The sequence below is a fragment of the Oryx dammah genome, unplaced genomic scaffold, assembly GCF_014754425.2.
Source record: "Oryx dammah isolate SB20612 unplaced genomic scaffold, SCBI_Odam_1.1 HiC_scaffold_27, whole genome shotgun sequence".
NCBI lineage: Eukaryota > Metazoa > Chordata > Mammalia > Artiodactyla > Bovidae > Oryx > Oryx dammah.
The window spans coordinates 70,210-93,830 of record NW_024070211.1 but is presented as its reverse complement, the minus strand read 5'-3'; the positions used below and the strand labels follow the sequence as shown (position 1 = coordinate 93,830).

Below are 23,621 nucleotides of genomic sequence, written 5' to 3'. Positions count from 1 at the left end.
GAGTCCCCACTAAGTGCAGGTGCTGTGGACGCAGGGCCCCAAGCAGAGCCGCCAGGGTCTCCACCCTCGTGGCACTTACATTTGTTGTAGGGGGAGACGCTGAACCTTAAATAAACACAGATATCAAGGTGATGACTGGGGGGGTGACTGGTGGCTGGCATGGGGACAGGGAGGTGGCCAGGGACGGCTTCTCTTGAGCTGAGCGCTGGACGATGAGGTTCCAGAGGATCTGGGGAACGAGTGTTCCAGGCACGGGGGTACAGCAAGGACGAAGAGCAGGCCTGGCCATTTGAGGAGCAGCACGGAGCAGAGTGCCGACAGCGGGCGTGGGCGCGGGCCGGGGACCGTGGTCAGAGCGGGCCGGCTGGAGGCCCCCAGGCCATGAGGCTGGGGCTGGCTCTGTCCCTAAGGTGATGGAAGGGAGGGAGCCCGGCAGATGGGGGCAGCCTGACCAGGGGTGTGACGTCCCCGTGATGCTGGTGGAGAGTGGATGGCCCAGCAGGGGAGGGAGGAGGCTGCTGGTGGAGAAGGTGACAGCTTCATGGGGCAAGGCTGGAGCAGCGGTGCTGATGGAGAGGGCTAGATCTGGGGCAGAGGTCAGAGAGAGGGCTAGGGAGACTTGCTGGTTGATGGATGGGGTTGGTAGGAAGAGCTGGGGAAGCAGGACTCCAAGAAAGTGCCTGGGTTTTTCGTTGGGACAGCTGGGTAGACCATGGCATCGTTTTTTAAAGCTGGGGAAGGGAGATGGACTGTGGTTCGCAAGTTCCATTTTGCCTGCGTTTGCTTGGGATGCCTAGTGGGCAACCAGGTAGGGAGCTGGGAATTCAGTCAGGAGCTCCAGCAAAGAGTCGGGGCTGGAGGCATAAATGTGGGCGTCGGCCACAGGGGTGAGACCTCCTGGGGGAGGGGAGAAGGGAGGTGAGAAGGGGCCGGGATGAGTGGTGGGTCGGCTCCGGGGTTGAGCAGAGGAGGAGGAAGAGGAGCGGCTGTGGAGGTGGGGGGTCAGGAGAGGGTGCGGCTGGAGGAGGGGCACCCTCGTGCCTGCTGGGGGACCCCCAAGGACGGGCCGGAGGATCCCTCTGAGCTTTCTGGCCACTTGCCAAGGGCTGTCTCAAGGAAGGCTGATTGGAACCGGTGCAGGAGAACAGGAGAAGACGGGTAGTAGTGGCTGGACACAGCTCTGAGTTGGGGGCAGAGGCGTGAGCAAGGAGCGGAGGGACAGGGGTCGGGAGAATGTCTTCCAAGTGTGGAGAGGCTTGGGTTGTCAGGATGGGAGGGGCTGGGGGCCAGCCCAGTGGTGAGGGGACCCCACGTGGCAGGAGACAGGAGAGGCAATGCCGGCAAGAGTCCCTGAGCCCAGGGGCAGCGCAGCCACACCGATGGGCCGACTCTGGGGAGAGAAACTCAGACAACACAGGAAAGAGAGAGCACGGAGCCCCGGAGGAGGGCAGGCACGAGACCCCGGTGGACGGGCTGGGCTTGGACTGGGGGACAGTTCTTCCTTTGTCACAAGAGGGAAAGCAGACGGTGTGGCGTGCGGCGGGGCAGAGATTTGAGGCGGAGAGGATGTGTGACACCTGCCGAGGGCTCCTGGATCGCACCGAGAGCTGGAGAGCAGCCGGAAGCAGGGTGCAGGGACCCGCAGGGGTGTCCCTGTGAAAGTTCGAGAAGGAAAGAGGATCAAGCGGTCAGCCTCACAGGATGCAAACTCGCAGGAATCAGACATGTAGAGGGATCCCTGGGTAGACTGCTGGTACTGCTAAGTCACTTCAGTCGTGTCCGACTCTGTGTGACGCCATAGACGGCAGCCCACCAGGCTCCCCTGTCCCTGAGATTCTCCAGGCAAGAACACTGGAGTGGGTTGCCCTTTCCTTCTCCAATGCATGAAAGTGACAGTGAAGTCGCTCAGTCATTTCTGCTCTTAGTGACCCCATGGACTGCAGCCCACCAGGCTGCTCCTTCCATGGGATTTTCCAGGCAAGAGCACTGGAGTGGGGTGCCAGTGCCTTATCCGGGTAGACTGGTGGGCACCAGTTTAACTTGACACCCGTGACTTTCCCCGGCAGCCAGCTGCTCTGAGGGTCCCCACAAAGTGGGCGGAGGGCTAGGCCACAACAGAGCCAAGAGAGGCGAGTCAAGGGCATCTGCAGAGGAGACCTTTAAGGGTGTGCCAAGGAGGCTTAGCTGGGCCAGGAGGGGAGTGGGGACACGAGTGTCTTATGAAAGACAGGCGGACAAACAGATCGGGGGTCTCCGTGAGGTCAAGGAATCGCTGGAGGACTAGAGTTAGTAAAAATGGAGTAACAAGGAGAGGACAGCCAAATCCCACTGGTGGGATCTGGCTGGACTCCTCACCTGCTGTGGGCCTGAGTCTGTTTTCTTTTGAAGAATTTTATTTATTTGGCCGTGTCGGGTCTTACTTGCAGTATGCGGGATTTTTCGCTGCACTGCGCCAGCTTAGTTACTCCAGGGTGTGTGCGATCTTAGTTCTGTTATCAGGGGTTGAACTCACATCCCCTGCATGGCAAGGCAGATTCTTAACCATGGACCACCAGGGAAGTCCCTGAGTCTGTTTTTGATGAAATGATGTAATAATAAAGTAACGTCATCTCTCAGAACTGGCTTGAATGGGCTTCGTAATCAACAGAGCTCTGGGCTTGTCTAAGTTCCTTGTGTCTTCCTTTTTTCCAGATTTGCTCACAAGTGCCCACAAGGAGTGCCCCATGCCCCAGGCCACGGCCCCCCTGAACTCAGACTTGCCCTCTATCGTGGCTTCAGACCATGTCACTGGAAAGGTAATTGGTCGTGCTTCGTCCCCCTGGTTCCTGGGCTGTGCCCTGGAAGCAGAAACTGTTTTAGCCTCCTTGCTTCCCTGCCAGGCCTGGCTCCTTCTTGCAGGGTCAGGCCGCCCAGGGTTGTATTCAGCTGATGAACCTCTGGATGGAGCGGGGCATCCAGGCACTGAACCTGGTCTATACAGATGAGTCCCATCATGAAGGGCCTCCCACCCAGATTCACCCAGTCCTGAAGATAAGATGTTCTGTTACGAGCCCATGGCTCCTTGGCCGCCTGCACTGCCGACTGAGGAGTAAAGGAATGAGTTCTCAGTTCATTCAGACAGATCAAGCTGAACTTGGTAGGGGCCTCAAATCTGGCGCATAATTTTGACCTTTGCCCCAGAAGCTGTGGCCTGAACTCACAAGTTAATATATATATCACATATATATTATATGATATGTATATCATAAACAAATGTACATACATGCACACACAGACACACACACACGATTCCCAAGTGGTGCTAGCGGTAAAGAACCTGCTTGCCAATACAAGTAGACGTAAGAGACGTGGGTTTGATCCCTGGGTCTGGAAGATCCCCCGGAGAAGGGCATGGCGACCCACTCCAGTACTCTTGCCTGGAGAGTCCCATGGGCAGAGGAGCCTGGTGGGCTGCAGTCCATGGGGTTGCAAAGAGTCGGACACGACTGAAGCTACTTAGCACGTAATTATATTGTTTAATCTGTAAGTCATATCGGACTCTTTTTGACACCATGGACCATAGCCTGCCAGGCTCCTCCATCTGTGGGATTTCCCAGGCAAGAATACTGGAGTGGGTTGCCATGCCCTCCTTCAGGGGACCTTCCTGGCCCAGTGATTGAACCCGCATCTCTATTGTGTTGGCAGGTGGATTCTTTACCACCGAGCCACCCGGGAAGCCCAGTGGTAAAGAATTGGCATGTGTGTGTGTGTATGTGTGTATATATATGTACATATATATAGAGAGAGCCCACGCACCACGTGCTCAGCGTTGTGTCCGGCCCTTTGCCTACGGTATGCCGTTTATGCTTCCCCACACCCTATGAGATGAACGGCACTGTCCCATCTTACAGAGGCACAGACTAAGACTCTGGGATGTTAGGTGACTAGTCCAAGGATGTACAGGAGAAACGGCAGTCATGGTCTGAGCCCAGGCCTGCTTGGTCCCCCACACCCCCTGCCTCTCCTGCAGAGTCACGGTTGCCCCGCACCCACCCGCTTCTCTCTGCATGCCAGGGGACAGGAGGGCATGCCCCAGGAGCAGGCAGACCCCTGCTCAGTCAGGGAGCACCGCCCCCTGGGGCTGTAGGAGCTGTGCCCTCTGCTGGCACAGCATGCCAGGCCCTGCCTGTTCCTTTTTCTGCTCTTGTTTCAGGACAAACAGATGGATTTCTGTTGGGATCCTTGGCAGGTGAGTGCACTCGCCCCTCCCGCAGTCTGGCCAGCCCCAGCTGACACTGTCGCCCTCGCTGTGCAGGCCCAGCTTGGGCACACAGCGCTGTCAGCCCTGGGGGGGTCTGATAGACACAGGGCTGGGCAGGGTCCTGTGGGGGTTGGCAGGACCGCCCAGGACCCGGGGAGGGTGGGTAGTGGGGGGGGAGGGGTGGGGAGTCATCTTGCCGGTCTACCCCCTTGCTCACCCCCCTCCCCTTCCTACAGAGGTGCTTCCAGACCACCAATGGCTACCTGTCCGACTCCAGGTCCTGCTCCAGCAACTACAGCGTGGCAGCCCTGGCCACCTCGTCCCTCGTGGGTGAGCTCCGGCTGCCCCCTCCTGCCCTGGGAATCGTCACAGTGTCCCCTAGCCACTGGCGGTGGGAAGGTCAGAGCGGAATTGCAGCTGGAGGGACTGCAGCCCTGTTGGACGCAAGAGTTTTCTAAACGCCCGGCTCCGTGCGGGACTCTGCAGGACTTGGGGGTTAACCCCCTCCTCCTCGGGGGGTTCAGTTGCTGGGTTCTCCTGAAGTTGTGGGTGTCTCCCCGGTGGTCTCCCTGCCTCTCTGCAGCAGATGAAAGCAGCCAATTTGTGATGGGTTCCCTAGAAGCAGAGCCGAGAGGGGCACTGTGCTGGGGATTCACCGAGGGGTTCTCCAAGGAACCCTTCAGGGAGCGAGGGGCGCAGGGCAGGGCAGGGCCGGGGCTCGGGGCAGGGGCGGGGCTCGGGGCGGGCTCGGGGCGGGGCTCGGGGCAGGGGCGGGGCTCGGCGGAGGGTGGCTTGCAGGTTTCCTCTCTCCCAGCCTGACCCACAGAACCCGCGGCTCTGAGGCCGTGGCTGACTTCACACGGCTCCTCCGTCCGTCAGTGTCGGCTGCCACTCGGGAGGACTCCCGGCTTCCAGGCCTCTCTGGGTGAGGCAGTTCCCGTCAGCCGAGGGCAAGGGTCCCGAGGGTGCTGGTGTGAGCACAGGTGTGCTCCCGTGGCGCCCGCAGCAGCAGGGGGCGGTCGGCCCGGCGCGGCCTTCGGGGCTCTGCTCCCAGGCTGCTACATCCTCAGCCCCTCGCAGACCCCCTGAAGTTGCCCCCCTTTTCCTCCACCCGAAATTCTCTCCCTCGGCCTCACCTGCCCCTCGGGACACCGAAGCACCGGCTCCAGAAACCTCCTCCGCTGCCAGCGCTCCCCAACCTTTCCGACCTTCATCTTTCCCATTCTCCCAGAGTTTTGTCTCAGCTTCCTTCATGGATGCCTTCCTTTCTTCCTTCCGTTCTTTTTCTAAAGCAAGTCAACATTAGCTTTTTTGAATTATTATTTTTAATTATGCATCTGTCTGTCTGCTTGGCTGTGCCAGTTCTTGGTTGGATCATGAGGAAGCTCAGCTGTTGCACGTGAGATCTAGTTCCCTGACTGGGGATTGAACCTGGGCCCCCTGCATTGGGAATGTGGAGTCTTAGCCACTGAGCCACCAGGGGAGTCGCCTTTCTTTCTTAAATGCTGCTTTTCCTCATGTCCTGCTTTCTGGGACCAGTGATCCGCAGATCCATGTTCTCAGCCTGGGCTGGAGGAGATACCGGGGATCATCCTTGACAGCGTTTTGTCCATCAGCCTGCTCATCCAGCTGGCCTGCTCCCAAGGCCCCCCCAGGCCCTGCTCCCCATCCCCCCACGCTGTCAGATCCCTCACGGACCCCCTTCAGTGGCCCCTAAAGCCTACCCTTGGCCCTGAGCCCTCCAGTGAGGACATCCTTCCTCCACGGCAGGTCCGCCCTGCGCTGCTGCCCTGCTCGTCATGGTGCCGTTGACGGAGAGGGCTGGCCCGCCCCCAGTCTGGGCCTTGTTGAGCTTCCCAGACTCTTCTGCCACGCTGTTCCCAGTGTTGCCCCGTGGCTTGCCCCTGGTGGTCCTGGAACCACGCCTGGCTCTTCTATGCCCTCATCCTCTTCTTATCTCTGAAATAGCCTCCAACCTTGCCTCTTTTTATCCAACCCAAACTACCTTCAAAGCCTGCCTCCAGCCACCTCTTCCAGGAAGCCTTCCCTGCCTGCTGCAGGTCTCACCCTGGGAAGAGCAGGCAGTATCTAGGCACAGAAGATGCTGTCCCCTAGCTTGTTAACGGCTGGAGGAAGGGACAGCTGGTGGGTCTTGAAGGATCCACGAGTGAATCTCCTTGAGCAAACGGGTGTGAACTTGGTCAGAAGGGAGCAAGGGGTGTGGCAGGTCTGGAGAAGAAGGGCCAGGGTGGGCGGGAGCACTACCGGGAGCAGGCCACTGGGAGCAGGCCGCTGGGAGGGCATGGGGCCTGCAGGTGGGTGGGGGAACGTCTGTGCAAGGGGACCTCGGGGTGTGGGAGGGTGTGGGCAGGCGGGGCGTGAGGAGTGGGGTGGGTACGGGCACTGCGGGTGGGACTCCGAGGACACGGCTCTGCAGGGACATGGGGTACAGGCCACTGGACTGGCTGGAGGTTCTGGGAGGGCTCGGCTTTCGGGGCTGGGGCTGGCTCAGCCGCCGTCAATCTCCGCAGGAGTGGTGCAGAGCATCAAGGACCACATCACAAAGCCCACGGCCATGGCCCGCGGCCGCGTGGCCCACCTCATCGAGTGGAAGGGCTGGAGTGCCCAGCGGGCGGGCTGGGAGCTGCCCCCTGCCGACGACGACGAGCATTACCGCCGCCTTCCGGACGAGCTGCGAGAGGCCCGCTTTGCCGCAGGTCAGCAGGGGCGGGGGTGGGGGACAGACTGGCTGGGTCTGGTCCTGAGAGACCCCGGGGTCCCCCCTGCAGGTTGTCTGCATGCTCAGTCGGTTCAGTCCTGTCCAGCTCTCTGTGACCCCGTGGACTGTAGCTCGCCAGGCTCCTCTGTCCATGGGATTTTCCAGGCAAGAATACTGAGTGGGTTGCCATTTCCTTCTCCAGGGGATCTTTCTGACCCAGGGTTTGAACCTGCGTCTCTTATGTCTCCTGCATTGGCAGGCGGGGTCTTTACCACTGGTCTGGGCAGGGAATTACAGTGCTGAGTGCGGAGGCACTGATGGGAACTCCGATCCCCGGGGCCACAGATGGGCAGCCTCGAGAGCCAGCATGTGGTGCCCGCCCACCCGCACCCTCTGCGCCCCCACTGAACCTGGTCCATCCCCACAGGGGTTGCCGAGCAGTTTGCCATCACAGAGGCCACACTGAGCGCCTGGTCCTCGTTGGACGATGGAGAGCTGGGCCTGGAGAGCAGCCCCGCAGACGTCCTGCAGCTCCAGGGTATGGCCTGGGGGCCGGGGTGGGATGCCGTGGAGCCGGCGTGCGGGCTTGCTCTGCTACCTGTGCCCTGGGACCTCAGAGAAGCCCCGCCGACCCTCAGCCTTGGGTTTTCTTCACCTGAAAAGGGGGGCTGGTGATTCTTGCCCTGCCCACTGCCCGGGAGCACCATGAGCATAGAGGGGAGAATGATAGGTAGGCGATGGGTTAGATGAGGGACAGAGAGATGTCAGTAAATAGGTGGCAGGCAGCGTGCATCGAACGCTCACTGTGCCCCGCACTTCACACGTGTTGTTTCAGTTCATCCTGTGACGCTCTGAGAAGCAGAGCGGCTATTATCTCCATTTCACAAATAAGAGAAACTGAGGCATCAGGATCTGAACCTCAACCTCAGGCACCATCAGTCACCTTTGTAGACACCCTGGTTACCCCTGAGGGCTTCAGGGAGCCTGAGTCCTGGGTGGAGCTTGCAGACCCACTGTGTGCTCCTCTGCCTGACATGAGCGAGGGGAGGGGCAGAGGCCTGGGGAGAGCACTGGTCAGCCCAGTTCTCAGAGCACAGAAGGATTTGAGGCCAGCAGGCTGGCTCCAGAGTCTGCTGTTAGCCATTCTGCTCACTGCCGCCACCACGCCATCACCTAGGGAGAAATGGGCTCAGAGGTTCCGTGACATGACCGAGGCCACACAGCTTGGTGCTGGTGAAGCCGGGTACCAAGGCAGGCCCTCCGCCGCTGGCCCCTGCCGCCTACCCCAGGGAGGGCGAGGGGCAGGGCTTCCCTGCTCCATCCTCACCCCCACCTCCTGCTGCTTTTGCAGACCTGGGGAGCGTCTGTCTCCAGGACAGCCTTCTGAGTGTCCACTCGCAGGATGAGCGTCTTCTGGCCTTCTCCTCCCCCGACAGCTGGCCCTCCCCTGACGAGCCCCCCAGCCCTGGACGGCAGCTCCGGCCGCGGCTCCCAGGGGCCCTGGGGCCCGAAGGGGGGGCCGGACCGCAGGGCCCCCTGCGCTCCGGGGACGGTGGGCTGCCCTCCGAGGAGGAGGACGAGGTGTTCTACAACTGAGGCAGGCTGGGCCACTCCAGCTGCAGCCCGGCGGGCAGCCCAGAGCCATCAGGACCTCGGGCGCTAGGTGGGCGTTTTGTGAGCCCCTCGGGGCAGGCATGGGGTGAGGCGGCGCTCCTGTGGACACTCCGTGCCTCCCCGGCCTCCCCTGCCTCCCCCATGGCAGCCGTGATCCCTCCCCTCTCTCTACCTGGCTCTGGAGGGCGCCTCCCCTGCAGGGCGTCTGCCACGGGCAGGTTCGAGGACTCTCAGCAGACACGCAGGCAGACTGCCCAGAGGAGCCGACAGCCACACAAGGGCGTGGGGACCCCGCTTACCCCAGGCTCAGCCCTCCGCCCTCCGCCCGTGCTCCGGCCCCATCAGAGGCGGCAGCTCCTCGGGGCGCTGACCCCTGCTCCTCGAAGCTCTTCACGGGACCCTGTGTCTCGGGGTGTCTGCCGGCCCCTCACTCTCCGGATCCACTCCCTGGGGCCCTGCTTCCCCTCCTCGCACCCCCCTCCACCTCCAGGAAGGTTCTCGGCACACATTAAAGCGGTGGGTTCTCCGTGGATGACCTTGGCCTGGTCTCTGCAGGGGACGGCACGTCCTTGGGCTCCCGGCTCGCAGGAGAGGGCCCTGACCCCTCAACACAAAGACTGCCGGTCACCCTGCTGCTGGTGGCCAGGATGGTCCCCATGGAGAGGCTTAAGGCTCTGTGGGCTCCAAGGAGCCCCACCTGGGGACCCCACTTTGTCAGCCCCGGCTCAGCCAAGAAGGCTGAGGCTGGAGTGGAGGTAACTGGGAAACAGGGTCATGTGTACCCATGAGGACAGGCATCATAAGACCCAGTGGGAGACCGCTCTCCCCCATAGCTCCCTGCCAGGAAGGGGGTGCAAGGAGTGGGGGTCCAGGGTCCAGGCCTGCAATGCCCACATGGCCACCTGGGGACACCCGAGAGCTCACTCGGGGTTGGTAAAGGTGAGGCGCTAAGGCGGCAAGACACTTGGATGCTGACGTGAGCGCGGAGCGCAGCTCTGGGAACCGGCTTTATTTGCCTTGAAAGCCTCTGGTTGGGAGTCACACAGCCCCCAGAGGGCACCTGCGCCTGCCCTTGCTGACAGAGGACACCAGGCTCTTCATCTGTGAATCGGATGCTTTCTTGCAGTACCCACCACACGGCAGCTGTCTTCTGTCTCACATCCTGAGCGCCCAGGGTGGGGTTTGTCCTTCAGGCCCTGTGGCACTTGTCCCACGAGGATGGGACATGGCGACCGTGGGGTCCTCGTCAGCGCTAGGCCAGCTGCCTGCCTCGCCGAGGAGTTGAGCTGGGCTGGAGTGGAGGGGTGTGTTGTTGCAGAGGACACAGGCAGGGTCTCTGCCCTGCTTCCTTCGCGGGGGTAGCCGAGTGGCTCTGTTTCATCCTGCCAGGCTGGCTCACTTTGGGGCCGGAGGGTTTGCCAGGTTGGAAATTGCTTTCTTCAACTAGAACAGAGACGAGGGGGGAGAGTGCAGGAGAGATGGCAGGCGGAGGCTGCGCCGGCCTGCCTCCCCTGGGGCTGACTCTGGGGTGAGTGTTAGAGCCAATGCCTGCCTCTCTGCTGCACGGGTGGGGTCACTGAGGCCCGGAGGTAATGGCAGGGCTGGCCACTGGCCACAAGAGAAGGTAGGCGTAGCGGGGCCGAGCAGCCGGCTCCTCCGGGCCAGAAGTGAGGCTCATCAAGTCCCACAAGGCCCCTCCCCTTGTGACAGCGGTTACTGGTGCCCGCCCCCACGACTGCTCAAGCTTGGCTGCCCCCCTTTGTTTCACCCTCGGGGCCATGGTACCTCCACCCAAGACACGAAGCCCACAGCTCTGCCCTGAGACGTCACGAAGAGGGACTGAAGATTCAACAGCTCGAAGAGGTTGTGTGCCTGCAGGAGGGGGGTTGGGGAATGCTGGAGGACAGGCTCCCACCCCAGTTTCTTCTCTGCCTGTGAGTCCTGAGCAGAGATGAAGGCCCTGGCCAGCCTCTGTCCTGGGGTGCTGCCCCCGCTCCCCTGCTGTTTCTGAGCCGCTTCTGAGCCGTTTCTCAGCCTGTTTCTGAGCCTGGAGGGCTGGGCAGTGGGGATGGGCCTGCAATGTCCACTATGACCACCAGGGGTCCCCAGAGTCCACACAAGGGACCAGTGGGCCTTGCCACTCAGGATCATGCAGCATCAGCCGTGGACAGGGGGGTGGGGCCCCCTTTAGGCCCCCAGCCCGCTCCGTCCCTCCATGGCCCAGGTGCCAGGCTCTGGGCTTGCAGCAGGGACGGACCAGCAGTCAGAGTGATTAAGTAATTTGACCAAGATCACACAGGCAGAATGTGGGAGACCTGGCATTGAAACCCACGTGTGCCTTGAGGAAAGACAAACTTTTAACCACTGTTTCTGCCCATCCAGAGTCTTCGGCTTCCTAAGCTCTCCCTCTCCCCGAGTCTCTGTGTCCCAACAACCCTGGGACCGGGGGGTAGAGAGATGGGGACTGCGTGCCCCTTCCACAACGAGGAGGCAGATGCAGGAGCCGAGAGCCACACTGTGTTGAGGAGCCCGAAGCTGAGTTCCCTCTCAGGTTGCTCCCCTCTATCCCAGGACCCAGGTCTGCCCACAGCCCGAACTTCCCCCATTACCTGGTGCAAGGAGGTCTCCGGAGACAGCTTCAGGGTCACTGGCTCTACGGGGCACCCCTCAGCCAAGATGTCCTGGAGGCACCGCTGCGGATGGGGGGAAGGGTTATGGGGGCCTGGGCTAGCCCCCCTCCCGGGCTGCCCCTCTCAAACCACAGGCGATCAGCTGGCCACTCCCGAAAACCCTCCTGACTCCCCATCCCCTCCTGACCCCTTGCGAGAGTGCTCACCTGCTGTCCTGGAGCCAGGGAGGGCGGCTCAGCTTGGAGGGTCTGCACCAGCTGTGCTCTTCGCACGGTGCCCACCAGGGTCTGGGACTCTGCATAGGCAGAGAGGGAGATGGAAAGAGCCACGTTGTGAAAAAGGAACTTCTGTTTCCTGGGCTTCTGTGAGGCGCCAGGAGCTGTGCTGGGTGTCCTCGTGACTCTCAGGAACCTGCAGCAACCTGTGAGTCAGGAACTACTATCGCCCATTTTACAGAAGAGGAGACTGAGGCTCAGGGGCACACAGAGGTTAGTTGTCTCACCCAAGGTCACTCAGCTTCTGAGGGCAGCTGGGCAAGGATGCCAGGGGGCCAGGAGGTCACTTGCCCACCCTGAAATGCCCCATGTGGCGAGGCCTCAAGCAGGAGCATCCTGGGACACCTCCGTGAAGACAGCTGTGCCCTGGGGCTGGGCTTTGCCTCTCATTTCCCAGGGAAGGTGTGAGTGCAAAGACCACCTTGTTCCTGTGGGGGAGGGGCCACAAGCTTTCAGGGTGTCACTGGAGTTTGCAAGCATTCCATTTCGAAGCATAGCCTGACGTTCTGGCCCTTTTCCAGTAAAAGTAAAACAACTGGACGTACACATGTTCCCCCTTTACAAGCAAAGCTGTTTCTTGGGCGAGCAGCTGGGGCACACAGCCTGGGCCTGTGCCAGTAGGAGTGCTTTGCTTCCCGTGGCTCTAAGGGTAGATTTGGAGTTGGTCTTGGCCACCACTTCTGTCTTTTTTCCAAGGAGTGAAGCTTCTTGGGGGACATCCATGTGCAGACATTTTCTAATGGAGTATCTGGCGTGTTCTATGGGACAATGCTATAAGTATCCCACTTTGAGTGGGAAGAAGGACCTGGCATTTGGGATGAGAACCTCTGACAACTCTGTCCTCCCTACTTGGCAGCTGAGGCAGCTACAGTTCATAGCGCTTAAGGGGTCTGTCTATAGTTCTGCTGCTCATAATAGCGTCACACTTCTTGGGTTCGGGATGTGGACGGCACATACGGCTGTGCAGGCTGCTCAGCGCCCAAGAAACCTGCTCACAGGACAAGTGGGGACCAAAGTCCGGCCTTGCTATGCTCGCCCAGTGCACACCTTGGTTCCTTTATACAAAGGGGACCCACGGGCTGGCGGAGGCCCTGAGTGGACATGGCTGTCCCCTCCCTAACCCCCGCTCACCCTTCCCACTCTCACTGTCCTTGTCCGAGAGGGCGATGATGTTCCAGCTAGGCCCTCCCTCAAGATTCAGCTTACGAGTCTTTTAACAAGGGCCCCCATCCATTTTTCTGTGAAAAGATGTCTTTCTGATGGTGCCAGGACTGAGGGAGGGACTTCAATTGGGGGACGCTGGGCGGGGAGGCTGAGGGAGGAGCCTCCTGGGAGGAAGGTGTCCTCGCATCACTCTACCCCTCCTCCCCAAGCACACCAATCCTGATTTCTAGGACTCACAGTGTGCCTTGCCAGCCCCCTCTCATCTCTCATTCAAACATGTTGGGACGTCCCTGGTGGTCCAGTGGTTAAGACTTTGCCTCCAGGGCAGGGGTGTGTGTGTTCAATCCCTGGTCAGGGAGCGAAGGTTACACAAGCCTCATGGCCAAAACAAACGAACAAAACCCCCAAAACAGAAGCAACATCGGGACTTCCCTGGGGGCACAGTGTGTAAGAATCCACCTGCCAGTGCAGGAGACAGAGGTCACATCTCTGGTCCGGGAAGATCCCACATGCTATGGTGCAACTAACCCCGAGAGCCACAGCCCCTGAGCCCGAGTGCCCGGGACCGGGAGTGCCAGGGACCGGGGGTGCCAGGGACCGGGAGCCACAGCCCCTGAGCCCGAGTGTGCAACTGCTGAAGCCCTTGCCAAAAATAAATAGCTAATTTTTAAAAACTCAGAAGCAATATTGTAACAAATTCAATAATGACTTTACATGAAAAAAAAAAGGAAAAAAGGAACCTTTAAAAGAAAAGGACTGCAAGGTCAAAAAAATATCAATAAATAAACATTTCAAGCACCCCAAGGTGGGATGGTTATTATCTTCATTTTACCAATGAGGAAAAAGTCTCAGAGAGGTGCAGTGACTTGCCCCAGGTCACACAGTTGCAGAGCCTGGGTCTGGATTCAGGTTCCTGACAGGTCCAAGGCCCTGCTCACCCTTTCGTGAGTCTGACTCTCCCAGGTGCAAGAGGGAGCAGATGGAAGCCCCTTCCCCTTTCACACCCCGCTTCCTGTTGGGCACCTGTGCTCGCCACCAGGGGGTACTCGGCCACGTCTGTGGAGGTCACGACCTTGACCACCTCCTCCTGTGGTGTGTCCTTGGCCAGTGTAGTGATGGCTCGGCTCATGAAGTGCTGCACAGTCACCCGGTGAGAGCTGCAGGCAGAGGAGTGCTCCCATCAGGTCCTGGAGCAGTGCGTCCTCCAGACCCGGGGCAAGGCGGGGGGCCCCGGTAAGTTCCGCTGGTTCTCCAGTGCAGGCCAGGACTAGGGGATTCCTAGGAGGAACAGTTCCTCACATCCCAGGTTGGGGAGGAGCCTGGGGAACGACTCATCTATGGCCTGGCTCTGGATTCCCAGCCCCCAGACCTCTATCTCCCCAAGACCAGCTCCAGTTTCATCAGAAGCCATCCCTAGAGAATTTCATTTGAAGAAAAGCTTTATAGCATAAAGGGGGAAAAAAACTTCAAAGTTTGAAAATGACTGGAGTAACCACCCCCATTTAACAGATGGGGAAACAGTCTGGAGAAGGCGGCAGCTTGCTCATCTTTGAGTTGGGCCTTGGACCCAGGAGTCTCAGAGGCTCTTGGTCCTGCTTCGCTGGGGACAGAGGCTGCTCGACCCTGTGTGGTCGAGCGAGGACCTCAAAGCCTGTTCCCATTCTAGTATTCCAGCCCCACCTCCAGCTCCCAAGGCCCCAGTGAGGGCCGCAGAGCAGGAGCAGGGGGAGGGAGGGACCTCCCCAGCTGGTGCTGACTCGCTGTGTGACCTGGATCAAGACACGGCACCTCTCTGAGTCCCAGGGTCTGTCCTCCTGTTGTGAAGACAGACTGATGACCAGGAAGACACTGAGGCTCGGGAGGCCGAGGACTCACGCGAGGCCACGTGGGGAGCTGGAGAGCATGCGACTAGAGAGCTGCGGGTGTCAGCCCCTCCCACACTCACCCAGGAGCAGGTTCAGCCCACCCGGACACCGTCGCCTCGGTCCAATGTGAGCGGGCACCGCTCACCTGAGTTTTCGGCCCCGGATCCACGGAAGGTATGGCAGCTTCTTGACAATGATGGTGCCGTCGTAGAAGGAGGGCTGGCAGCTCTGGGCGATGGCGTTGGCAGCCAGCACTGCCATCAGCACGGGCAGTGCGTGCACGATCTGACCAGTCATCTCGAAGGCCAGCAGCGAGGTGGAGATGCTGTGGGTCACGGCCCCTGAGAACGCAGCAGCCCCTGCAAGCCAGAGAGGGGGGCACAGCCAGGGAGCAGGGTTCAGGCTAGGAGACAGCTTCGTGCAGAGGGCAAGGCTGCTGTGAGGATGGCCGTGGGCTTGGCTGGGAATTGTCCAGAGGCTACAACTGGCTACTATTGGAAATACCTCAAGCCTGGGCTTGGTAAGGTAGAGAGCAGTAAGGGAGAGGGGGCATCAGGGCCCAGAGAGAAGCTAGAAAGAGCAGTGGGGGCTTAGAGGAGGAGTCCGGGGAGGGGCGGGGCTCATGGGAAGCTACTGACCTCCCCATGCCCTGCAGAACTGCTAGCTGACTCTCCAGGTCCAGCCCAGACCCATGATGTACGCCCACCCAGTAAGAACCCGGCCCACTCACCTGCCAGTGCATACCCCCCAGGCATGATGGGGTTGGTGACTCCTCCGGCCACGATGCCCTCGGGGAAGGCCACAGAAAGGGCCTCTCCTAAGAGGCGCCCAATGGCAGCTCCTGGTCACAGACTTAGTGTGAGGATGGGGGCCGGGCTGACCTGCTTCCCAGAGCCCTCCCCACCTGGGGACCAGTATCAGCACCATACTGGGGAGGCAGGTGGATGAGCAGCCACGGCCCTGTCCCGGTACCCTGAGCCTCTCAGACCCTCGACACGCAGACTCACCGAAGATAAATATGGGCATGAAGTACCCGGCGGGCATGGGGATTGTGGTGGCCAGAATCAGCATCCAGAACTGTGGGGAGAACGGGGTGGGGTAGTGGGGGACGGAGGTTAGAGGGGGCAGAGGAGGGGCCAGCTGGGGCGGAGAGCTTCCCTGGAGGAGGAGGTGGCCAAGGTGCACACCCATCGCCAGCGTCCAGTGTGAGCGAAAGTGTGAGCCCGGGAAGGACCTCCACCCTGGCAGCAGCGTGCCTACTGTGCCTGGCACTGCACCACAGCCTCTCCTTTCTGCCCTCCCAACCTTCTATGATGTAGGCCCAGTGACGACCCCACTTTAAAGATGAGGAAAGCAAGGCTCAGAGAGTTGAAGCAGCTTGCCAGGGACAACACAGCAGGCAGAGGTCCGGGCAGGGGGTCTGGGGGAAGCTGCAGGCCCCGTGCTGCACGCATGTCGTGCGGAGGCGCCGCAGCCCACCCAGGCTCTGTGCGCACCCCTGGGGGCCCACCTTCATAACGAGGAAGAAAGCGAGGGTCCCGAAGATGGTGAACTGTGGGTGGTGCCATTCGAACCACAGGTTCTGGGGGTCGGGCTCCACGGGCCAGGGTGGGGACATGTTCCGGGTCAGCAGCGCCCATGAGTTATCGTCGAGCAGGGAGTCCAGATACTCCTTCATGGACAGCTGGAGGGGAGGGGGGTCAGAGTTCTGCCCAAGGGCCAGGCAGCAGTGCCCCCCACCCCTCCCGGGCTCAAGCCCTCCTCTGCCACTTCCTGCTGGGGGCACTCCTCTGGAGCTGCTGTGTGCTAAGTCGCTCAGTCGTGTCCGACTCTGCGACCCCGTGGACTGCAGCCTGCCAGGCTCCTCTGTCCATGGGATTCTCCAGGCTCGAATACCAGAGTGGGTTGCCACGCCCTCCTCCAGGGGATCTTCCTGACCCAGGGATCGAACCCAGGTCTCCCACACTGCAGGTGGATTCTTTGCCATCTGAGCCTCACAGGGAATTGCCGTGGCCTCACATGAAAAGCACCACACAGCCCTCCGCTTCCGGGTGTTGAGGGGACTCAGGGAGATGGTGGACACAAAGCAGACAATGATGGGTGGCTCCCCCCGGCCCCCCCAGCTCAGGCTCTTACCCGAGACGCCATGAAGCGGCCCACGCCAGGGGGGTAGGTGATGGAGGCGAGGACCAAAGCCGCCAGCGCTGAATACAGAGGCTTGCTGTGGGGGGTGGGTGGGGGTCAGCGCCGGGCCACCCGTCGACTCCCCCACCCCACCCCACGGGCAGCCCCGCCAGTCTGGGGGTGACGCTGAGGCAGGAATGGGGGGAGGGGGCAGGAGCAGGGCTCTGATGGGGGGGGGCGCCCCACACCACTGGGTGACCGGAGGTGGAAATATAGGAGAGCTCAGGACAGAGGCCGCCGTCCGCCAGGCAGGAGGGACCGGAGTGGGACCGGCTGGCGGAGGAGGGCTGAGTCTGAAACGGCAATGCCAGGGCTCAGACTAGGTTGGGAGAACGGGGCTCAGTGAGGTCCTGGGCTTCCAAGGCAGTGGGGTGGCCACTAGCGAGGAGGGCTGGAATGTTGACGCTGGTGGCTGAGTAAGTGGGAGGCAGACCCTGCGGGGGCCTGCAGAGGGTGCTGGTGACCTGGGAGGCAGGGTCTGGGCATCACCCTGACGGGCCCTGGCCCCCACCCAGGGCCCACCTGGTGGCCATCAGTTTGGAGAGGACTGGATTTGTTTTGACAAAGCCGAGAAACTTTCGCTGGCAGAAGAGGTAAGCGCAGCTCGCCATGCCGCAGATGGCCCTGCAGGGGCGGGTGGTGAGTCCAAAGGCCCTCCTGGACCCAGGGCAGCTGTGCAGGCGGGCGGCGCCCCCACTCACCCCAGCGCCACGAAAAAGAAGATCTCTGGCAGGTCGAAGGGGACATCCACCCGGAAACTGGTCTTGTAGAGGGGGGTGATGGTCTCTGGGGAGACAGAGTGGGGTCAGGGCCCAGCCCAGCCGAAGGCTCAGAATCAACGGGCAGGAGAGGACTCCGGGCAGGTGTGCCCCAGACGCCTTCTCCCTGCCGGCCTCCCTGACTGGCTTCACCCGCTTCTACCCCGGGGGCTCCCATCCTTCACGCCCAGCACAGGTCAGTTCCTTCCACGCGCCTAGGAGTGGGGCAGTGGACGGGAGGAAGCGGGGAGGGAGGGGAAGAGATGGAAGGGGGCAGCGGCAGGGTTCGGGGGCGCTCACCCTGCTCGCTGTTGAAGACCGCCAGCAGGCGGAACATGAAGGCCCCGCAGGTTGCCGCGAAGAAGCCCCTCCAGTAATCCCAGACCGAGAAGTGAGAGGACACGACCTCGATGCAGAACAGGACGCCTGGGGGCGACACGGGGCTGAGAGCCGGCCGTGCTGGGGCAGGGCCGCCCGCTCCTGGCTCTGAGCTGAGGCCGAGGGCGGGCACGCGCGGCGGGAACCGGCGCCCCCATCCTGACCCCTGCGGAGGGGAGGGCGCCCGCCCCCGTCTCACAGACGAGGAGCGAGGCTGAGAGGCGGGCTCCGCCGCTCCGGGCCGCGCAGGGGGCCGCGTTTAAAGCCAAGTCTGTCCAGGGGACCGCCGCGCGTCTCGGCGCCCACCCGCGCCGCCCTGCCACCCTGGGGACGGTCAGCGCTCCCGGGAAGACGGCGGAAAGGACCGCGACCGCCCCGTCTGCCCCCCAGGTCCCTGCGCCGGGGGCCGGGCGGGCCGGGCGTAGGAGCCCGGGAGCTGTGGGGGTCCCGGGGGGTGTGGGGGAGCCCGGGGCGGGGGGTGGGACCCGGGGGCCGGGCGGGGCCTCACCGCTGAAGGGCGCCGCGAACACCGTGGCCACGCCCACCGCCGCCGCGGCCACCAGCATCTCGTTAGGCTTGCTCTTGTTCTGGAGGGATCCAGAGTCCCTGGCTGAGGGCCAGCCCCCGCCCACCCCCCCCATTCCTCCAACGGAGGGGGTCCCCACGAGCCCCTTACCTCGGACTCCCCAGTGGCCTTGGCGCGCACCCGGCCCAGGTAGGCAGCGATCATCACAGACAGGTGCACGAAGGGGCCCTGCCGGGGAGGTGTGGGCACCGGGCACGGGGTCGGGCCTTGACGGGAGCTCCAGCCCTGCTCTTCCCCTCCCCCTCCCTCGGTCCCAGAGCCCCTGCTCATCCAGGGACAGCGTGCCCCCCGACTCTCCCTCCACCCCACCTCCCAGGTTCCTGAGTCACACTCTGGGGACCTGGCCTGCCTCCACCCTCAGGCGGGCACTGGCCTGAGTTCCTGCTGACCCGGTCTCAGTGGGTGATGCAGAAAAGGCAGCGGGGGCTGTAGGGCAGCGGTGGGGAGTGGTGCCCTCATGCCCGTCCATACCACTTTGCCCAGGAAGATGGTGCTGCCGCTGGCCAGGGTACAGGTGAGGCCCACCACCTTGGCCCCGAAGTTCTTGATGTCCAGGTAGTCCTCCAAGACCACGCCCGACAGGATGGTCTTCAGTTCCGGAATTCCAGAACCTTGGTGGGGTGGATGGACAGGGGGCAAGGGGAGGGACCGCCTTCAGATTGGCCCTTATCCCTTTACCCTGCACAGGGCTTCACGTTCGGGTCTTGTCAGGTCCCCTAAACCCTGTCAGTGAGGGGCTGACAACTCATTCTGCGGATGAGGGCTTCCCTGGGGGCTCAGACAATAAGGAATCCACCTGCAACCAGGAGACCTGGCTTCAATCCCTGGGTCGGGAAGACCCCCTGGAGAAGGGACAGGCTACCCACTCCAGTATTCTTGCCTGGAAAATTCCATGGACAGAGGAGCCTGGCGGGCTACAGTCCACGGGGTCACAAACAGTCAAACGTGACTGAGTGACTAACACTTTTCACTTTCTGCGGATGAGGAAGCTGAGAGTCAGAGAGGGGGTGTGAACATCCACCTTCCTCCAGCTGGGCCTGCTAGACGCCACTGCAGCATGGGGGGAGCCGGGAGGGACTCTCAGGCCTCGTCCCCGTGACGCACCCCTGCACCCCCGTCTGCTGGCCGGGGCCGGAGAGCTGCGAGACCTGGCAGAGACGTGTGCCTCCATGAACCCCTCAGAGCAGAGCCAGCACTGACCCGAGAAGGCTCTGTCCTTTCCACTGTGTGACTTCGGGCAAGCGCCACGACTCTTCCGAGCCTGGCTTCTCTGCCGAGAAGTGAGGTTACTGCTTCCTGCCGTCCCCCAGCAGGACGTCTTTGGCCGGCAGTCACTGCCGGGCAAGGCACGCAGGCGGACGGCGTGGCGACTGGGCTTACCTCCTGAGAAGGGCGTGATGCTCTGAGAGAAGCCTGAAGAGAAGGAGACCAGGGCCACAGGGTACACGGTCCAGGAGAGATACCGGAGGAGGTGGCCATCCCCGACCTCCCGGTACAGCCACTTGTGTGCTGGGGACAGCGGGGCGTCAGGGAGCCGTCCACAGGCTGCACAGCCCGCAGACACCCGCTTGCTGGCCGGAAAGTGCACGCCCAGAGGCCACCCGCAGAGAGGTGGCCAGGGCTGCCCAGTGAGCGGCAGACCCCCAGGAGGGGGAGGAGCAGGACCCTGGATCCCTATCTCAGCGTGGCCACTCCTTAGCTGAGTGACATTTTGAAAGCTGTTCAACATCGCTGAGCCTCTGTTTTTCCCATCTGTCAAATGGGCTCTGATGGTAACTCCCTTACAGGGTGACTGTAAGAAAGCCAGACGGGGTCTGGTGCCCGCCAGATCCTTGTGATGCTGTCAGAGTGGCTTCCTGTCCCTCACTCCCCTTGCAGGGGGACCTCGGGTGGAGGGAGCCTGAGGAAGCATGGGGAGGGACTGTTCTGTGCCTGGTGGTCTAGACAAGGCCCTACCCAGGGTTACTGGGCTGAGACCAGGGCAGGGGGAGCAGGGGCAGTGGGCAGCGGGGGCGTAAAGTTCAGGGAAAGGACGGTTTGGTCTTGCGTCACCGTGCAGACACGGAGTCTGAGGCCCAGGGAGGTGCCCAGGGTCAACCAGCATGCCAGGACCAGACCCAGCGCCCTCCCTGCCCCCGCTGCACCTGGCGGCCCCCCCCCCACTCCCCAGCATCCCGAGAGCGTGCTTGGAGGCCTGGCTCCTGAGCGGCTGGGCGTGTCGCGCTGGGGGGGTTACCTCGGACCACACGCCCGACGGCGAAGCTCATGGTGAAGCTGATCAAGGCCATGAGCACCCCGAGGACCGCCAGGAAGTACCAGCCCTCCCCCACGCGGAACAGCTTCTGCTTCAGCCAGTCCAGGCCACCTGGGGCAGAGGCAGCGGGTCAGAGCCCAGCGCCGAGGAGGGCAGGGAGGGAAGGTGCTGTGTGGGCTGGGGGCGGGTGGGCCAGTCCTGGGAGCCTGGGAGGGGGCTCTGCCTCACTTGCGGGACGGGCAGGGTTTGTGGCAAGTGGAGGTGGAGACAACACCGGCCTCTAGAGAGACTGCTCTGTCATCCCAGGACCTGGGGGCCGTGTTCCCAAAAAGCAGAGAGCCAGCCGCGAGCGTGTCTGACCCACAGACAGGCGCAGAGAGCCCCTCCCTCCGCCCCGTCACCCAGGAAACGCTGGACCTGGGGAAGGAGGGGCCGCTCCCAGGCTCCAAGGCGAGTGGGGAGGCGGGCTGGGCAGGGTGCTGTTGCGAGGGGACTCCCACAGGGGGTCGGGGGTGGGGAGCCCAGCTCTCACCTCGGATGCCCCGGCGGACGCGGGGACATGGGCCCCAGAGCTCCTGGAGAGTCACAGGTTTCCCCGAGGAGCCCTCACGAAGCCCCACCAGCTCCTCCATCGGCCCCTGAGGGAGTGGACAGGCAGACGGATGGACCCTGGTGGGCGGCTCCGAGGCCCTTCTCCCCCTGCCCCTGGGCCCTTCCCATCTCTGCTTCCCGGATAGGAAGGAAAGGAGGTGTTTTCAGGAGCAGACACAGCTCTGATGTGCCTTCATTCCTGAGGGGGTCCCTGAGGCTGCGCGGGTGCGTGTTAACATTCGGGATGGGGCTGGGGGTTTAGAGCGGCCCCTTCCACGTCTAGCAGCTGGTTGACCAAGGCCAGGGCCCCGGCTCTCTGGGAGCCATCACTCCACCTCCCCAGGACACTTGACTGTTGCTGCCGCCCGGGGCAGCCTCCTCACCCAGGGGAGACACGGTCTCACTGCGGGGTCCCCAGGCCCATCCCTGAGCCCCCGCTCCCGCAGCTGAGGCTTGGGTCAAGAAAACCCCAGGTCCAGAGGGAGAGCCCCTGCGGGTCAAAAGGCGGCGCTGGCTCCGGTCCCCAGCCTCCCACTCCCGCCCTGCGCTGGCCCTGGCAGGTTTCGTCTGAGTCCATCCTGGCGCTGTACCCCGCAGCCCCTCACCTCGGTCAGTCCGCTCCGCTGTGGCCCCAGCCAGCGCGCCTCTGACAGAGACTCCTTTGCTTGCAACTCAGGTGCACCTGGACAGGTGTGCATTCCACCAGTCAACACCCTGGCCCCCCTCCTCCCCGCCCCTCCCCGCCGGGGTTCACCCTGGCCATTAAGAATGTCCTTGACAAACCGACTGGAACTGCCCCGGCCAGCTGAGCAGTACAGGCCAGAGCCGCCGGGAGGGGCCAGGGCGGGAGCTCCCCAACCTGCCAGAGCCACGGAGAGGCAGGGGGCACCCACCTGAGCTGCAGGCTGTCCGAGGGCCTGGGAGGGGGCTGCTTGTGATGCAACAGGACAGCTGGGGGTCATCTGCAGGGGCTGAAGGCTGAAGGTCAGAGCTGCAGACTCTCAGAGTTGGGCAGGGAGGGATTTGGAGGATCAGAGAAGAGAGAGTGGAAAGGCCCACCCCAACGGTGCTGCTGTCCCTGACCAACAGGGCTGCTGGGAGGAGGAGCTTGATGCACCTGCTCCACGCTCTGCTGGGGCAGGATAAAGTCTGTGGCCTTTACCCAGAAGCCTCAAGCACAACCACTGCCCCTGGGGAGCTATGGTGGGAGAGGCAGTTTCGCAGACCGGGGGGTCTGCACGTGAGGATCTAGCCCAGGTTCCTCCCCCGCCGCCCCAGCTCCCTGTTCCTGCTCCAGCCTGTCGGCCCCCTGCCCCCAGCTCTCAGTGAGGCAGGTCATCAAGGCAGGATCTTGGAGAGGTGTCCAGGCTTGGGAGCCAGGCAAACCAGGGTGGAACTCTGGGCTTTGTCCCTCGGCCTCTGTGACCCTGGGCAAGCACCCTTGCCTCTCCGAGGCTCCGTTTCTTTGAACTGGGCTGACACCTCAGCTGCCTGGGTTTCCCTGAGCACTCACTGACTTGGAGGAGGGTCGAGCTCAGTGTCTGCGCACGGCAAAGATGCAGCGACGGTGCACGGAGCAGGAGAGGCGCGCTCGCTCATCCTCGGCCACAGAGCGGGCGCGGGCCCAGGCTCAGACGCTGCGGCTCCCCTCTGCCCAGAGTCCCGCAGCTCCTGGGGCTTAAGCATTCAGGACGAGGGTTTAGGTGGAGAGCAGAGGATCTCTGCCCGATATCGCTTCGTGAAGATTTGGGCCAGAGATCTGGGACACTCCTGCCCTCTTCCAGACAGCGTCCCCTTTCTGAAAATCACGATGGTCTTTCAGTGATTTAAACTCCTGAGACCCCGAGCCACCCTCTGCCCCTAGACGTCAGGCCAAGTCAATCCAAGCTAGGAGCGCGTGTGTGCTGTGAGGGGTGGGGTGGGGGCTCACTGCTTTGCATGGACTGGGGCCCACCGTGGATCGGCTGCTTCAACCTGTGTGTAGTGACAGCGTCACTGGCCGCCCTGTTGACACCCCAAACCCGCATCTCTGGTCTCAGGCAGCCTTGGCTGGCCAGCCAGCAGCGCACGGCCACACCTCATCCCCAGCCCTGCGAGCATCGGGAACCTGGGGAGAGGGCGGGGGGCAGACACTGTGCCCGCGGCGAGTCCCCCCAGAGCCAGGCCCCGCATTGCAGTCCCTGGCGTCTCCTGCTTCTGCGTCAGGCCGTGGGGGCGGAGGGCAGGCTTGATGCCAGGACAGCTCTGTCACCCCTAACTGTTCCTTCACCGCTCGGAGCCTCGGTTTCCTCTTCTGTCCAGTGAGGGCTTCCATGGGGCTCGGACTGTAAAGAGTCCACCTGCAACGCAGGAAGCCCAGGCTC

General features: G+C 62.2%; 2 protein-coding genes across 6 annotated transcripts; one reads left to right on the top strand and one right to left on the bottom strand.

The window, feature by feature from the left end:
- The first annotated feature begins 2,018 nt into the window (after window positions 1–2,018).
- Window positions 2,019–9,105, top strand: FAM131C (family with sequence similarity 131 member C). Its single transcript, XM_040228539.1, has 6 exons — window positions 2,019–2,795; window positions 4,193–4,228; window positions 4,477–4,570; window positions 6,772–6,957; window positions 7,387–7,497; window positions 8,311–9,105. Exons 1-6 carry the CDS (start codon window positions 2,628–2,630, stop codon window positions 8,553–8,555), a joined length of 840 nt encoding a protein of 279 aa, XP_040084473.1. The 5' UTR covers window positions 2,019–2,627; the 3' UTR covers window positions 8,556–9,105.
- A 450-nt stretch (window positions 9,106–9,555) lies between these two features.
- CLCNKA (chloride voltage-gated channel Ka) lies at window positions 9,556–22,001 on the bottom strand. Of its 5 annotated transcripts, none has more exons than XM_040228535.1 (20): window positions 21,864–22,001; window positions 21,200–21,305; window positions 20,650–20,778; window positions 19,614–19,922; window positions 18,885–19,024; window positions 18,504–18,581; window positions 18,336–18,414; window positions 17,750–17,875; window positions 17,393–17,477; window positions 17,214–17,315; window positions 16,644–16,728; window positions 16,018–16,191; window positions 15,515–15,584; window positions 15,238–15,348; window positions 14,653–14,866; window positions 13,666–13,799; window positions 11,410–11,498; window positions 11,183–11,266; window positions 10,359–10,445; window positions 9,556–9,864 (listed from the first exon to the last, which is right to left on the bottom strand). In XM_040228535.1, exons 1-20 carry the CDS (start codon window positions 21,954–21,956, stop codon window positions 9,826–9,828), a joined length of 2,334 nt encoding a protein of 777 aa, XP_040084469.1. In that variant the 5' UTR covers window positions 21,957–22,001; the 3' UTR covers window positions 9,556–9,825. The 5 variants fall into 5 exon arrangements, with proteins under 5 accessions (XP_040084469.1, XP_040084470.1, XP_040084468.1 ...); XM_040228536.1 differs by having other exon boundaries at window positions 9,557–10,016; window positions 19,614–19,826; window positions 21,864–21,997; XM_040228534.1 differs by having other exon boundaries at window positions 9,557–10,016; window positions 21,864–21,996.
- Window positions 22,002–23,621: the final 1,620 nt, after the last annotated feature.